Genomic DNA, 16036 nt, shown 5'->3' with positions numbered 1-16036 from the left:
AACCTCGCGTTCAATCTCCTGGGCTGTAAATCTAATACCGTTCGAGGAAACCACACACTTCATTGTTGAATTCGAAGCTACCCAATGGCTACGTATTGAAACCCTTTGCGCCTCGCTAGCAGTGCCTGCAAGAAGCATCGACGAGACAAACTGAACGCGAACACTCCAATCCGGACGCCAGGCTTAACACCAAGCAGCGCCAGTCGTAAAGAAAAAAGAAGAAAAAAGAAAAAGACAAGTAATAATAACATAGTTCACGCGCTCAATCACTGTCCGTGAGAACCAGCCTGGTCGGCAACAATAAGCTTTCCAGTCTCTTGACCAAACGCATCCACCGCAGGGAAGCGTGCCCTGCGTTCGAGGTCATCAAGCGGGATGTGCGAGCGGATATACCTGGGTCAGGTCAGCAACATGTACCAAATATCGCCAACCCAAAAGGAGCAAAAGAAAAAGAGAGAAATGAAATAACTTACTTCTCCCTCCCATCATCCTCAGGGTTATAATCCCAGCTCGTGAACCTCCCCTTGATCAGCGCGGCCCACACCAGCCTCCTCTTCCTCTGCGAGTGCAGCACGTCCTTGGTGATGCCCTCGAAATCCCACTTGGCTCGCGCCTCGGCCTCGAACGCATCAAACACCCTCTTCACCTTCTCATCCCTCACCACGGCCCCGCTCCGCACCAGATCCTCCAGCTCGAGCGGATCCGCCTCCATGTCGTACAGCTGCGACCCGTCCGCTGGGCAGGTCACGTACTTCCACTTACCGCGGCGGATCATCATGAGCGGGCGGACGGTGCCCTCGCCCGTGTACTCGGCAAAGACCTCGTCGTGGCCGTCGGCCGAGCGGCCTTCGAGGTGCGGAAGCAGGGAGACGCCGTCCATGGGGAGGAAGGGGGCTGGTTTGGTGCCCGCGAGGTCGCACATGGTGGGGAGGATGTCGAGGGTCGAGACATTGGAAGTGACGCGGTGCGGGGCGAACCACTGGGGGTATGAAACCAGGAGGGGGACGCGGGCAGAAGACTCAAAGTAGTTCATCTTGTACCTGCGAGTGGGTGAGTAGCTGTTGCAGTGTGCGGGGTTTGGCCCAGGGACAGAAGCGCCTTACCAGAGCCCTCTCTCACCGAGCATATCTCCATGGTCGCCACTGAAGACGATAATAGTGTTATCGTCCAGCCGGCACCGCTTGAGCACATCGAGCAGCTTGCCGACACAGTCATCGACGTAGCTGACGGCGCCATAGTAGGCCCGCCGCGCGCGCTTGATCTGTTCATCGCTGAACTCGTTGTCCCAGAGGTCGCAAACCTTGAGGAGGCGCTTGCTGTGCGGATCTTGTTGCTCCTTGGGAATCCGAACCTTGGGCAGGTCGATATCGACGCCCTCGTAGAGATCCCAGTACTTTTGCTCGATGGTGTACGGATCGTGCGGGTGCGTCAGGGAGACCTACGTCACGCCCTGTCAGCCCAACTTCTGGTTCTTACACTTACACCCGCCCACACATGGGTGCATGTATGTACACAAGCAACCAATCGCGGAACCTCCCGATGTTCAATCTCGGAACAATGCGCTCCACACTTACCGTCAAACAAAACGGCCTTGCCCCGGGCCCTTCCCGCACGTGGTCATACAAGAACTGCGTCGACCGATACATGACCTCCTCGTCGTAATCCAGCTGATTACTCCGCACACAGACCCCGGCCTGCAAAATGGAGCTCGCATTGTGGTACCATTCCAACCTGGTATCAGGTTCATCCCAGTTGACGACCCAGCCAAAGTCGCCCGGGTAGATGTCGCTTGTCAGGCGCGTCTCGTAGCCGTGCAGCTGGTCGCCGACAAAGTGCATCTTGCCCGCCAGCACCGTATGGTACCCCTGCAGGCGGAGGTAGTGGGCGTAGGTTGGGATGTCACTCGAAATCTGGGTAGCGTTGTCGAAGGCGCCGATTTTCATGGGGAGCAGGCCCGTGATCATGCTCATGCGAGACGGGGCGCACAGCGGGGACGGGCAGTAGGCCGAGTCGAACTGGACCGACTTGGCGGCCAGGGCGTCCAGGTTCGGCGTGAGGATCTGCGAGTCCGGGTTGTACATCTTCAACTGGGGGGCGGCCAGCTGGTCGGCCATGATGTACAGGATGTTGGGCCGCTTCTCGGCTCCATTGCGGGCACCATTGAGCGTGCCGTTGCGGGTGCCATTAGCGTTGCCGCCGCCCCGGGTGAGGTTAACGGGGACGCCCGGCGCCGGAGAGGGCGGGAGGGAGTTGAGGTCTGGGGACATTGCTTTGGGTTAGGGAGAAAAAGGGCGTGAGTGTATGGAGTACGGGATTCTACCACGCCACGGCGTGTGCTTCAGCCCTATGGCCCGTTCCGTGAGCCTTAGACGAGTTTGTTGTGAAGGAAAGTGTATGCCAAGGAAGCCAGTGTCAAGCTAAGGACAAGACGACGGGTTAGGTGGCGTTTCCTATTCCACTTGGAAGAGAAATCGATAAGAGAGGCGTCGGACCCCCACGGAAAGCGCTCTATAAACGTTAGGGACAAGCGGGTGCGAGGATGACTACCGGAGCACGCAACGCTTTCTGACGCAATATCGCGAGCGCGGATGATGGCGCCATCCAGAGACGGGATGAGAGAACATGGCGAGCAGATCTGACTGCATTTATTCCCCGGCGGCCAAACACCGGGGACCGCTGCATTGGACGGACCAGTGGATCCAGCGATCTCGCAACCTCTTAGGTTCCACTACGCTATCGGCGTTCTGGAGCCAAACATGGCCAACATGTGGCGGTGAGCTTTCGCTGTCGGTGTTCTTGAAGCTTCTGCGTGGGTTTGTTTAGCAAATCAGAACCCCCAGAGATGGTTAGGCTGTGTAACTCGGACCCCTGCAGCTACCTGACAACTTGGGGGCTCCAGCCAACAATCTTGAAGCATTTCGGATGCAACATGGCCGGAACATCGGGTGCCTTATCACGGGCACGAGGGACGACAGGGACAAATTTTCGGGTTGCAGCCGCAGCCATGCAAGGTTATGTGTGGGGAAATTCGGGATCCCCCAAAGCGCTAAAAAAGGCCTGGAACCGGAGTGACCCGTCCACGCCAACGTAGTTTTTTTTTTTTCTTCTCCCCCGCGATAGCGCACCACGCTCCCTCCGGGGAACTCGGGGGTTATCCGAGCCGCAAGCAACGGCAATACTTTGGTCACAGCCCCAATGTTGCAGTGAGACACCTGGCGGTCAAGAATTGAACGATTGGCGATAGATTCGCGGCAGGTGAGCACATGACGACGCCCGCGGACCATTGTCAAGCGGTCTCGACCGCGACGAGAACTGGTCTAGCTGGGGAGTTGGCGCGGGCGGGGATCCTGTCACATGGGCTGAACAACCGTCAAGATATCCATGACAAAGAGAAAACGGGAGTTATTATGATTAACCACTCAAGATAGAAGAAACCGCGGCCCGCGCCCGGAATTGAAGCCCAAATCCAAACCCAGAGCTGGCACACTAACCGCGGCGGCGCGTTGTCGGACCTTTGGTTTTCGGTGTTGCTGTTGTCGTGGCGGCCGAGGGCGCCGAGACCGGGACTTCCTTCCGCTTGCCTTTGGCCTTGGCCGACGGCGCATTCCAGTAGTAGAGCATCTGCAGCGCCAGCACCAGGTTGAGCGCGAAGCCTGCGACAAACCCGTATAGGATTAGCTTGTCGTCCACCTCTTGCAGTGTCGTAAAAATGCGCGTGAGCGAGCCGAGGAGGTAATTGAAGACCTGTGTTTTGCGGACCGCAACGTCAGCGCCATGTCCGGAACGGGCATTATCATCATCACAATAGTGTACTCACCGTGAACGCGCTCAGCTGTCCGGTGCCTCCCTCCTGCCAGATCGCCAGGATCTGCGGGACTTTGCTCGCAACCCCGAGCGCGCCGGCCCCGACCTGAAGGTAACTCAGCTTCTGCATATCCAGCATTCCTTGGCTAAACAGCGTCACCGCGCTCGTCGCGAGCGCGGCAACAAACAGCGCCGCCATGCTGGCCCGGCCGGAATAGTTGAGCACGAGCACAGTGATGATGACATTCTGGCCTAGCACGAGCGCCGTCTCGCCGTAGGTGCTGAAGGGGAACGCATTGCGGACGTTGTAGGCGAGAGAGATGAGATAGCTGCTCGTCTCGAGCAGGTACGAGAGGAACGAGACGCCGCTGGCCGACTGCGACCGCACCAGCTTGACGATCTGCGGCACCTTTACGATCGACGAGGCACCCACGATGCCGATCCCCAGCGCCTTGCTGACAGCCAGCTTGACGCACTCAGTATTCTCGAGGTCGACGTCGAGCAGCAGCGCCTTGTAGCACGTGTCCCCGATGATGGACACGCCCAGGTCGCGGATCGGGCCCGGCAGATTGTGCGTGATCGGCTGCAGCGCAGAGCGGAGCGCGTCCATCTTTGCTGTGTTTTGTCCGGCTTGTCTATCGTTATGGAAGGACGGCTAGGTCTGCCGGCTCAAGGTCGGGTGCCGCTCTCCAGATTCGCGGGTGCAATCGAGATACCCTCAGGCGTTAACGTTGGGGGTTGGAAGGATTTGAAGTGCCAGCGGAGCGCGTCCAGAAAATAATCCCCCAAACGTCATTCGGCCCCACAGCGAGGCTTACACCGAAGACGGGACTGGAGTTTACGTGTCCTCGGACAACACCAGAGACTTGCTAACCAGTGCCTAAAGAGTTCCCAGTCGGATTTGGACCAGCACCTGGTCAACATGTCATTCAGAAGGGATTGCCTTTCTCAAAACGAGGCGCATATTGCGCAGAGCCGCTCCTGGCTTTGCTGTTATCACTGCCAAGCAATTGCCGAGGAGCCGTGTGATGGCAACGACGAGAGGGCGAATACCCAGTCCACCACCAGCACCAGTAATTTCGTCCTCATCCCAAACTGAAATGAGGCATGCAGGCATGCTAGATAGCCGATATGCATACAAGTACAGTTATTATCAACAACCCTAAAACCGTGCCGATCAGCCGATACGGCGCGCTTTCACGATTGAAAATGGCCCGCTAAATCTCAAGCAAGACGCTCAAGGCGCGGGGCCCCGCAGGGTCGAGCCAGCAAAGATACCTCTGGTTCAAGTCCTCCCAAGAGTGCGTGGAAAGATAAATCCCTAGCCCACAAACCCCCCAAACCCAGTGCCATAAAATGGAGAAAGGACGAGACCGAAAAAAAGAAAAATTTAAAATGGAATAAAATAAAATAAAAAAAGCTGAGGAAACCCGATCGACCAGATCACGCCCGAGCTCTCCGCCTCTTCCCTGCTGGCCGCCCAGGCCCCTTGCCCGTTTTCACCGGCTTCGCGGCCTTCGCTGGCCGCCCCCTCGCAGCCCTCGCCGGCTTTGTCTTCCCCTCTTCCACCTCGGATCCAGAGCCTTCCTTCGCGGCAGCAGTGCTCTTTGAGGCCATTTTGGCCTCGGCCTTCTTCTTCTTGGCGTCAAACTTGCGTACCAGGTCGAGGGCGCCCTTGAGGTTCTTTTTCGGCTCCCACGTGTTGTCGCTCTCTGGGTAATCTTTCCACTTCACAAGATACATGTGCTCCATCGTGTCGGCGTCGATGGCCGAGTCGACAATCTCCTCGACCTCGTATTCGCCCTTAGGGACCTGGCCATTGGCGGTTGCCTCCTTCTTGCGGCGGCCGGCCTTCTTTGCTGGCTCTTCGGTAGACTGCTGTGTGCTGGTTAGACTCCTGTTTTTGTTATTCCAGAGGTGTAATGTGTGCTGCGGTGCTTACAGTAGACAACTTGGGGCGGCCACGAGTGGGCTTCTTGGCGGCCTTTGCGGCAAGTCGCGCGCTTGCAGCAGCACCCGCAATACGGGGAGGGCGTCCACGCTTCTTTGGTGCCGGCGCAGGCTCCGGCTCACTTTCTGATTCTGGCTCCTGCTCTGACTCCGGCTCCGGCTCTGGCTCTAGCCCTAATTCAGGCTCAGGTTCCTGCTCAGATTCGAGTGCCGCAGCCTTGCGCTTGCGGCCGGTGCTACGGCCGGCGCTCTCCACGGTCGCGGCACCCTTGACCGAGCGGGGCGTCCTGGCAGCCGCCGACCTGGCGGGAGTGGTAGACGTGGCGGAAGCCGAGAGCGACGGCCTGCCGCGCTCCCTGGTGGTTGATGGGGCCGACATGGGTGAGTCCACCTCGCCCTTGTTCTCCAGGCTCATGTCCGCCTCGGGGAGATCCGACGGTATGGGTGCTGGCGCCTGGTCATCAAGCGTGACGACCGTTGGACCCGAGCCTGCACCCCTCGGTGATGGCTCTCGGGAATAGTCCACTTCAACTGAGCTACGAAATGAACGTTAATATGCGGTGCGAGTAAAGATGATGTGAGAGGAAACGACCGCCGGGTTCAATGCAATTTTGCGGACTACTTGAGCAGTGCAATGAGGACATGGGAACTGTTGCGTTTAAAACCCGCGGAAACGCAAATACGCGATTGGCCAGGTGCTGTGAGATAAAGGCGTCGGGACATACCCGAGAAGATCGCTCTGCACCAGAGGAGGGCTGATGTCCCTCTCTAGTGAGAACAAGTCCCCACCATACGGCATCTTGAATCGCAGGTTGTGGATGTTGAAGGACGGCTGGTATTCTCTGTGGGGACAACCGTCCAGTACGCGACTGAGCAGCCTTGTTTGAGAGGCTCAAGCGCGTTGTAAACCTACGCTGTGTTGCAGGGTCAGATGAGCTACGAATTTCGAGGAAATTTCAGATGGAGATTGACAATCTGTTTTCTCACCTCTGTTGAAATAAATATGCGCGCCTTGCTTTCAATGACTTGCAAATTAAGAGGATGAACGGCGTCCTGCACAAGGACCGAGGCACGCCGTGGATGATGTAAACACGTTGTTGGGGTGTTCTGGGGTTCAGTGTGCAGAAGCAAAATGGACTGGGAAAAACGGATTAGGTAATGCACGGAAATTGTTGCTGTAAACCCTGGTGTCCTCAGCCATCCACGCGGGGTATTAGCTACACCAGCCTAGCACTCTCTCGCAAGTCGCAACGCTCTTTCCATTCTTTTCGCCTATTGAGGCCAATGTCCCCAATCCAGAAGGTTGGACGAGTTTCCCGGCATTACCACAATGACCACAATCCATGATAGCACGGAACCGAAGCAGGTCGGTCAATCCAAACAAATTTGTAAAGGAAGGAAGTGACTAGCTTTACACCGCCTTCATATATCTCCGACAACGAAGGTGCGAGCCGGCCTGGTTTAGAGAAACGCATTGCGATCAATTATTCTTGGCAGCTATTGAATGTTTTGGATCTCTTTCGGGCCCATGTTGAAGAGGCCATACCTTAGTTGATTATCGCGGATGTTTGGATAAGACTATAACCCTCCTGCAAACCGGCGTTTTTGAACCTCGGGCCTTTTATTCGACGATCTCGGTAACACACCACGCCAACCCGCCCCCTTATCCGTTTGAATCCACACCTCAAGGTGGATGGATGGTGAAACACAGGATGCGGTTTCCATCGCAGCCGCCTGTGCCGGTCGAACCTCTGACAACGGAAGCCGTGCCTTTCCAACGAAGACTTCCGATATCATTGTCGAGTGCCGGATACGAATGTTTCCCTACTTGGTGGGACTCGTAGTGCAGGGAAAAAGGTAACCACGGGTTCCTATGAATTACCCAGATATCATTAGGATTTATCTATTTAGGTGATCCCAGATATAGGTGGGTAATACCCTGATCCAGGTTTAAGTAAGGGACTAAATTAGAATGGCACTTGTAATCAGCTCTATGATCACATTCGAATATTGGTGTAAGTCAACGGAGTTTCTTGGACTTGACTCCTCTTGCCTACTTTCTCTTTTCATCCCTTGACTTGTTTATAGTAGCAAGTGCAGTCGCATGTGCCTCCATGGTCCTGCAGATGGCCTGCACTAGGTGCATGTCCTTGCACATCAACGTGACCGTCTTGGCATGGATGGTCGTTAAATTGCTCGCTAAATTGTGTTAGGATGATTATAATAGGTGATTACAACAAGAAACTTGCCGGTAAAGTAGTCCACGAGGAATAACTCCGCCGCCCCTTGAATTGCACATAATGCAGCTGGCTCAAGCCGAGCATCTGGTATATGCTGCCTCACAACCCCCTTAGCCAGCCGCATAAATGGTGTCCGAGGGATTAAAAATTCGATGTCTTTCTGCCAGAATCGAATCTCCTGCAACGTACGCGCTAGACTAATTAGATCAGCTGTAAATAAGAAATATGATGCGTTACTTGCTGCCATGTGCAATGCGACGTAGCTGTTGCCGAACGGCATTGGTACACCCTCCCTTAGGGGCTTCAATATCAACCGGCCGACGACGGCGATACCTCGTATCCATGAAAGGTTTTTTCTTGTAGGACCGCGCAATTGCCGCGGGAGACCGAATGTTAGCCATGCTGGATGCGGGAGCCGAGGTGTTCTGATCGATCAAGGCTTGCCCAGGTTCCTAGCGAAGGCGCCGTGAGTTCGTCGGTAAATTGTTGGATGTTTCGTAATTACCTTGGCCATTATTGGATAATCGAAGACGCAGATGTTGCCGAGCACAGTTTCAGTTCTGATCCTCCGAAGCTACGCAAATGGTTCCTTAACTAACTTTCCAATTGCGGTACTTGAATATTGGGCACTCAATCCTTGAATCGAAACTAAATTGAGGGATATAAGCCATATCAATCAGGTTTGATCGGAGAGTTCCGTTGTTGCCGCAAGTTGATAGAATATTGGTCTGGGGAGATACAGAAGAGTCCGCCCCTGATACAATAACTTCTTTGGAGGCTAGTTTGTGTACGCTAGCAATATGGTAGGGCAATAACACCAGCTCGTTGACAGAGTACCAGAGGTTCACTCTGAAACCCTGGCGGCACGTGCAAAACACGGCTTGTTTGCGCAGAGCGCCAAAGGGCGCTGCTTCGGGCTCGCTTCATGTATAGCTTCTCTCTCCAAGCGCTATTTGAATATTAATTAGGTAATCGCCACCTCTTTAGAAGTCTTGCTTTAGTGTGGACGAGTTCCCTTCTTAAGCTCTACTTTTAGCAAGTGCGACGAAAGCAACTCAGAACCCGGGTGAGTATCTTCAACATCGATATCATACCAAATGGCCCAAGTCCTGGTTGATGGTTAGGCTCCGTGGTATTGTGGTACTTGTGTTGCAAAAGCGGAACCGCAATTGCAGGGCAGCAATTGCACCTTAAGTGTCACAACTTGCCACCCATGCCAGGTGCTATATGCAGATACGCTAACCTACCCCGCAAGAAGTGTTAAGCGCAGAATTTTTCATTTCTCACTTGTGTTTCACCTTATTCTCTCTTTACTCGGCGAACTCGTTATGACTCTTCTAAGCCTCTACTCTGAGCAATAGGCACTGCCAGACGCTTCCAATGTCAGCATCAGACTCATCTAGGCCGATACCCCAAGCTGAACCTCCGCAGCCAGTTGGCCTACTCTCAGTCCAAGCAAAGCGCCTGGTCTAGACCGTTCAGCGACCCATTACCACCTCAATATTCGTCATGCCTACGGATCTAGATCCGGGTGCGCCTAGGGAACCTACTTCCGGCAGACCATTGCCGGCAGGAGCTGGCACCCCGTCTCGCAGGAGGCCCTCACGGACAGCAAGCCAGCTTCAATCACGGTGCAATCGTCAGACCTTGGCGACTGGGCGGGCAGATGGTGGGAGCTGCATTATGAGCACGACGATCAGGAGGATGAGGACGAAGAGGAAGGCGACGAGTCCGGCTTGGGACCGAACAAGTTGCTCGGGTTGCGGAGAGACGAGCCCCAAGGACCATAAGCCGCTGGTTGTGGAGGCCTTGGAGAAGCCGTATGTTACGGTCCACGACTTTGTGACGGCTGTGCACCAGTGGCTGATAGCCCATCGGGAGGAGATCCTGCAGGCCAGAAGCTTGGGCGAGGACACGCCGGCTACTCCTAACGCAAACTTAGTGGTGGTGGCTATCTAGCCCGAGTATGTGAGCACCAGGGATGAGGGGGGTTGGCTCTTCCATACGAGGTGGACCCGCGACAACGCTCATCATTTCAAAGGCCCTATGAGTCAATATGGCCTGAGTAAGAGATCTAGGGCGGCTGAGGCGCAGGACGAGGGCAGAGGGGCACAAAGAGGGGGCATGCGGACTAGTCGTAGTCCGCTAGAAGGTGTTAAAAAAAAAAAAAAAAAAAAAAAAGAAAGTGACGGCACTTATTATGCATGAGGGCCCCCAAACCCGAGTTCACGAATACCACAGTAGCCGGGCAGACCACGGTCGATGTGCCAATTTACATACCCCAAATCTCCCGATTTCCAAAGTGTGACTTCAGAACTTTAACACCCCACAAAGTTTCTGCAGAGCCGACCACCAACTATCATGTGCATAAACTTAAGCTTTTCCAAAAGAAGTCACTTAGTCGAAGGTGCGGTCCCGTGCAAACTTGATATTGTTATCTTGGGACCCTGTGGCTCGGCCTTGTCAGCGTTGACGATAACATGTAAGTAGCTGCCGTTCTCGCCGCACAAAGACAGCAGCGAAGCCCTTCTCTGCTCCCGGGTGGCGCTCTGTCACTGCGGTTTCGCAATAAGTGACGGGCGAGTGCGTTCGCGGATCATGATTGATATGCCTGGCCGGCATGAGTGCGATGCCGGCGCCGAACGGGAGCAGCATCCGGCCCACTCAACTGCCCAAGCTCTGGCGGCATGACCGCGGGCGGGCCGCTGTTAGTGTCAGCGAAGTAGCGCGGGCACATTGTTGCGTACCTAACTCAATATTCTCGGGATCAAGGTTCCTGCGGTTGGCTGCATAAGGTATATTCTAACCGTGTAAGTTGATTGGTCGTTTCTCAGTGGGTCCACCAGTGCCTCGGGTACAGGTGTGGCCAAGTTCACTTGTCCCTTGTAAACACACAAGGCTACTCGCACAGAGTGTCTGAACCAGGTGCAGGTCCGGTTGATTACCGATGTGTCTGGACTAGCTATTGGCATTCCTTGCCAAAGTTTCATGTTCCTGGGATGCGCGGCAGGATGACTACGGAGAAAGGCATTGACGAGTCATCGCTTGTCACTCGGATTGCGGCGTCGTCAACGGCAAGATCCGACCGGCTCGACGGTGGTTATCATTGGCGCCGGTCTTGACGGGCCTTGTCGTTCTAGTGCACTCGCCTATCCTTATTATCATGATTGACACCAGCCCGGGCCGACCTAAGGTCGCTACCAAGACAGACGCTCAGGACAAGCATACCGAGGTTGGATGATAGGGCCGATAACAAACGTGGGCTGGCAAATACCGAGTCATCAATACAGCCATCCGCCAAACAAGAAAGGTGGTATGCCACGATGATCCCGAGCTGGTGCCATCGACGCACGGGCCACGGCAGAGCCGATATCCGAGAGGAAATCGACCGCAATAGCATCGACCCAAAAACAATGTCCCAAAGGAAAAGCACACTTAGACAAAGGGGTGGTGTAGTCCGCTATAGCCTCCCCCGGAGGGTAGTTTGATCTGCGGTTCAGAACGAGCTCCAGCACCGTTAGCCTTGACACCGTCATCAACCGAAAAAGAAAAGGGGGAGGGAAGGGGGAGCCATTTAGCTTGAAACTATTGCCAAAATTGCGAAGACAGGGCTGAGATCGGGGGTTGTTAGGCCTAACCAAGCTGTATCGAGCTCATGGATCTTCGGTGGGGTGGTGATTTCGGCTCCAGGGATGCGGTTGCCGAGCAGTGGGCCCCAAGACACCTGAAAGATTCCACCGAAAAGAACCCCCCCCCCCCCCCCCCAGTGAACCGGATTCCGGATTCCGGAGTCCAGATTCCGGAATCCAGATACACCCAAAACGCTCTCTGATCGTCTACTGCGCAAAGCTGCCCTGACTTCCTTTGCAGTCTAGCCGTCTATTCTCTGTCTCAGTCATACCCCAAACCATCAAGGACCTTCAAGCTTCTGTTGTCTACACCACAGCACTACGCAGTATCACTACTCAAGGGAAGCTATACGATGCTGTACCATGAACTCCCAGCACGGCGAGATCACATTTGCGCCGAGACACTTAGCTAACCAAAACGTTCGCCACCGTCCTCCACCAGCAAGCCATTGCTGGTGTTTTACGTTTGACCAAACATCTCCTGAAGAACAACTATTGCCGTAGGGCAATGAGATCCAGACGCTTGCACCAGCTGGAGGCGGGGGTCAGCGGGCTCCACGATGCCGGGCTCTTCTCGGGCATGGCCCGACCGGGACTTGATCGATCTCGGCAAACGCTCGCCAGGAATCTTTCCCGACTTGGACCCTTGCTTATATGGGATAAATTGCTGACAGCGGGCGCGCCATGCACTCCAGTTCTTTAGCGTCCGCGGTGCTTCATCCGAATGCTGGGGACCAAGGTCGCCGTCACACCGACCGGTCTGTCGGTCCTTGTAGTGTATGGGTATAACAGGAGTGTTCCGGGGTTCGGGTCGTTAGTGCAACTGAATCGCAGGGGTGGTCGCTGGCGCAGGATCCGACCGTCTTGCAACGCTGACAGGCGTCACAAGCCACTCAGCCAACACGTAACGCCAGAAGAGGCCAAGGCGGTGAGGACAATAAATTCGTAACATACGCTGCCAAACGCACCCTGGATTTTGTAGCCCCAAACCCCTGCCTCTGGCGACTTGGCTGTGCCGCAACCACCACTCTAACTTCAGAAACCTTGTACGGCTAGGCACGGCGAACGCTTTGACTTCCCGGGTCCATGGGCTTGAGAGTGTTGGCGACGCTTGTGCTAGCATTTTTAACCTAGCTCGGCAGTGATCAGCCCGCTCGAAATTACTAGTACCCTTTCAGTGAGCATCTTACGTTGAACTCTAAACCAGCTCCCGGGATCATGGATCCATTAGGTGACAGTTCGGGCCTATCCTGCTCATAGGTAGCCTTGCAGCACCAACAACTACAAGCCATTGACGTCGCGGGCGCCGACAGGCACGGCAGGCTCCTCACAAGCTCGCCCTCCTGGCTGATGGCTTTGACTCAAAAACTTCAGCCACAGTTTCGCTAATGAAATAACAACCATCGAATAGAGCATACGTTGCATTTCCCCCCCTCCCCAACCCCGGGTTGGGAGTTGTTGCCAATGATATCAACTAACTTCCTGCCTCAAACGCTGGGAGAATGGTCGAGTTTCACGGCTCCTCCCCGCCCGGCGTCCCCTTCCTTCGACCTTCGTCCATATGATTAGCAGGGCACATCTGTGTCTTGCTCTCGCCTTGGTCAAACGACTATCCCTCGACACGAGTCTCCTAAGCTCCAAGTCGAGAACCGTCCATTGCCGCCATGGCCCCGGCGGATAGCGGCATCTCCCGCGACAGTGTGCCGACGGGCGCGACGCTGATTGCCATCATCGTCTTTGTCAGTTTGTCGCTCTATAATGTTGTCGAGCTGAGCTTCATCATCTTGGCCACCTTCAAGCGGCGTGGAGGCCTCTACTTTTGGAGCTTCGTCGTCGCAACCTGGGGCATCGTGCCATACGCTGTTGGATTCCTGATCAAGGCGCTGCAAGTGCCCGTCGCCAGTTGGGTCTATGCGACCATGATTGTGGTCGGGTGGTGCTGCATGGTGACGGGCCAGTCGGTGGTCCTGTACTCGCGGCTGCACATCGTGTTGCGCAACCAGTCCCGGCTGCGGCTTGTGCTGGCCATGATCGTCGTTAACGCCATAATTTGCCACGTCCCCATTATCGTCATGGTGTACGGTGCCAATTCATCCAACCCAGGACCTTTCATTGGGCCCTATTCGGTCTACGAGCGGGTCCAGGTGACGCTTTTTTTTCTGCAGGAAATCGTCATCTCTGCAATATACATCAACGAGACTCTTGCGCTCATGCGCACGCGGAGGCGCTGCGGCATTGGCGGCGACATGCGACGGCTCATGATTCACCTGGTCATCGTGAACATCATCGTCGTGCTGCTGGACGTCACTATCCTCGGGCTCGAGTACGCCAGTCTATACGACCTCCAGACGTCCTACAAGGCGTTGGTCTATAGCATCAAACTCAAGCTGGAATTCAGCATCTTGAACCGCCTCGTCGAGTTGACCCAGGGGGGACCGTCCGCCCAAGGGAGTTCGTACGCCCGAACGAGAGTCGAGAATAACGGCGTGCAAATGGAGACTTTCGAAGGGGAACGGCAAAACAAGAACAGGAGGGCGGGCGACAACATGGGGAACACGGTGCATGTGCGCTCCGGCGCGGGTGCGGGTGCGGGGGCAGAGGACGCGAAGCACACCGGCACGTCGGTGGTAATGACAACCGAGATCACCGTCCACAGCAACAGAATTCACTCGGACTTCGGCGGCGAGAGTGAGCAAGAGAGCATCGGCGACAAGTCCGCTGCGACTGCGGACTGGGCAGTCGAAGGCACGATGGGACAATCCCGTGCGCCATCGCACTCATCCGAACGGCATATTGTCGAGACGCAGTACTGACAACAGCGGATACACTTCATTTGATTCATTGTCGGGTCGTCATCACTGTCCACCGATCCCTGCATGCTGAAGAGAGACATAGTCCGCCGCGGGGCCCAGACGACGACGTGACGGCTTTTCGGCGCCGAGGAAGTGGAATAAGGTCATCGGGAACCACCTGGATGAGAAACGAGAATACGTCAGAGGAGGAGACGATGGAGAATCTCAGGTTGGCCGAAAGTGCATTGTGAAATGGCTGGAGGCTTGGGGGTTAGGACCTGACGCCCCCGTATAAGCACACAATGCATAGTATGACTTCGTGACCGGATGTTAATATAACTTTGTAAACATACCTAGGTATCATATAGAAACTTTTGTTTCGGTATCTTATCAACGCATGGTTATTGCGTTGTAAGAGAATTGCTTGGTTTCGGTTTCATTTCATTTTTCTCCTGTATTTATTATTAATCCGGACCCAAACATACAAAACTTTTCATTATCTGTTCTCCGTCCGAGAGCTCGTAAAGAGCGAAAAAGGCTTGAGCTAATTAGGTAATAAGGAGGGCATTTCGTGAGAAACTCAAAACATTTTCCCCACCTGTCAACTCCTTCGATAGACTTTAAAGGCCTAGCCGTTCAAGGAGAAGAAATAGTTTTGACAAAACTGAACCGATTTGCGATCTACGTGACTGTAAAGAAATAACTGTAAAAAGCAAGGGAAGTACCGTCCCTATTGGAACTGCCCGGAACGCAGCCACAAGCCTCTTCCCGCCACATCTGCCGATCCTTCTGGCGGGATGGAGACAACAACAATACTAACTGTATTCTCAATTTGACATTCGCACTGTGCTTTCTCATTCTAACAAAGGGATGCAGACAAGCATGCATTTCATGAAGGCTAGACCGACTCAGACCAAGGTACTGGCGAAGGGAACGGGCCAAGAATCCGAGGGATTTCCAGCATGTCCGGAGCGGCGCGATGAACGGCGGTTGCATGGTCTGCACCATGATCAGTGCCGGGATGGATACTGTATTCCAGGAAAGCCTCAAGGCCTGCAGGACTGTTTTATCATGACGATCATAATGCCCAATCTAAGCAAGACAGCATATGCACAAGTTGAGTTCCGATACCAATAGAGTCCACTACGTAAGGTAACCGAAGGGCAAGGAAGTTTGAGTTTAGCGCATCCAGGTAAGAGTCCCTGCAGGCTATTTTCCTTCTTTTTTACTACACTCTTTTAACACTTGATTAAGAGAGACCTCCAATTGTCAAACGCTCGATAGATGTTACAGTTGACCACGGGCTCTCCTAGGGAACCGGCCAAGGCTCTCGCACTCCTCTCAACCCTGGTGCGAGAGACGAGGAGCGACCATTGTGCTCAGCTCACCCGCAGCTGGTTATATCAGTTACTGGTATGAGCGACTACTTGATTTGCATCCGCTATGATCATCGATCAACCTCTCACCTTCATGTGTTGTCGATATGGGGACCGATGATTTTGCACTTAGTTCGTTCATACCCTAGACTGTACCTACTTTTCCCGGCCCGGTGAGACTGCGCACTATGTCAATTGCTGGGCTCATCAATTACTTGACTGCTACTACGGCAAACGTCCAAAAA

At 54.5% G+C, this 16036-nt stretch overlaps 5 protein-coding genes across 5 annotated transcripts; 2 read left to right on the top strand and 3 right to left on the bottom strand.

Annotated features, from left to right (window-relative positions):
• Positions 1 to 266: 266 nt before the first annotated feature.
• Positions 267 to 2267, bottom strand: MFIFM68171_00407 (uncharacterized protein; the record flags this gene model as incomplete). The annotated part of the gene is made up of 4 exons (XM_071055829.1): positions 267 to 393; positions 474 to 1040; positions 1104 to 1438; positions 1575 to 2267. 4 exons carry the CDS (start codon positions 2265 to 2267, stop codon positions 267 to 269), a joined length of 1722 nt encoding a protein of 573 aa, XP_070911930.1.
• A 1219-nt stretch (positions 2268 to 3486) lies between these two features.
• MFIFM68171_00406 (uncharacterized protein) lies at positions 3487 to 4414 on the bottom strand (the record flags this gene model as incomplete). The annotated part of the gene is made up of 2 exons (XM_071055828.1): positions 3487 to 3744; positions 3818 to 4414. 2 exons carry the CDS (start codon positions 4412 to 4414, stop codon positions 3487 to 3489), a joined length of 855 nt encoding a protein of 284 aa, XP_070911929.1.
• An 833-nt stretch (positions 4415 to 5247) lies between these two features.
• On the bottom strand, positions 5248 to 6553 carry MFIFM68171_00405 (uncharacterized protein; the record flags this gene model as incomplete). Its single annotated transcript, XM_071055827.1, has 3 exons — positions 5248 to 5682; positions 5747 to 6290; positions 6480 to 6553. 3 exons carry the CDS (start codon positions 6551 to 6553, stop codon positions 5248 to 5250), a joined length of 1053 nt encoding a protein of 350 aa, XP_070911928.1.
• Positions 6554 to 9677: 3124 nt separating this feature from the next.
• MFIFM68171_00404 (uncharacterized protein) lies at positions 9678 to 9953 on the top strand (the record flags this gene model as incomplete). The annotated part of the gene is made up of 1 exon (XM_071055826.1): positions 9678 to 9953. One exon carries the CDS (start codon positions 9678 to 9680, stop codon positions 9951 to 9953), a length of 276 nt encoding a protein of 91 aa, XP_070911927.1.
• Positions 9954 to 13287: 3334 nt separating this feature from the next.
• MFIFM68171_00403 (uncharacterized protein) lies at positions 13288 to 14436 on the top strand (the record flags this gene model as incomplete). Its single annotated transcript, XM_071055825.1, has 1 exon — positions 13288 to 14436. One exon carries the CDS (start codon positions 13288 to 13290, stop codon positions 14434 to 14436), a length of 1149 nt encoding a protein of 382 aa, XP_070911926.1.
• Positions 14437 to 16036: the final 1600 nt, after the last annotated feature.

The sequence above is a fragment of the Madurella fahalii genome, assembly GCF_045866475.1.
Source record: "Madurella fahalii IFM 68171 DNA, scaffold_1, whole genome shotgun sequence".
In the NCBI taxonomy this organism is placed as follows: domain Eukaryota; kingdom Fungi; phylum Ascomycota; class Sordariomycetes; order Sordariales; genus Madurella; species Madurella fahalii.
The sequence above is the reverse complement of the archived record's forward strand: the minus strand, read 5'-3'. Positions and strand labels throughout refer to the sequence as shown.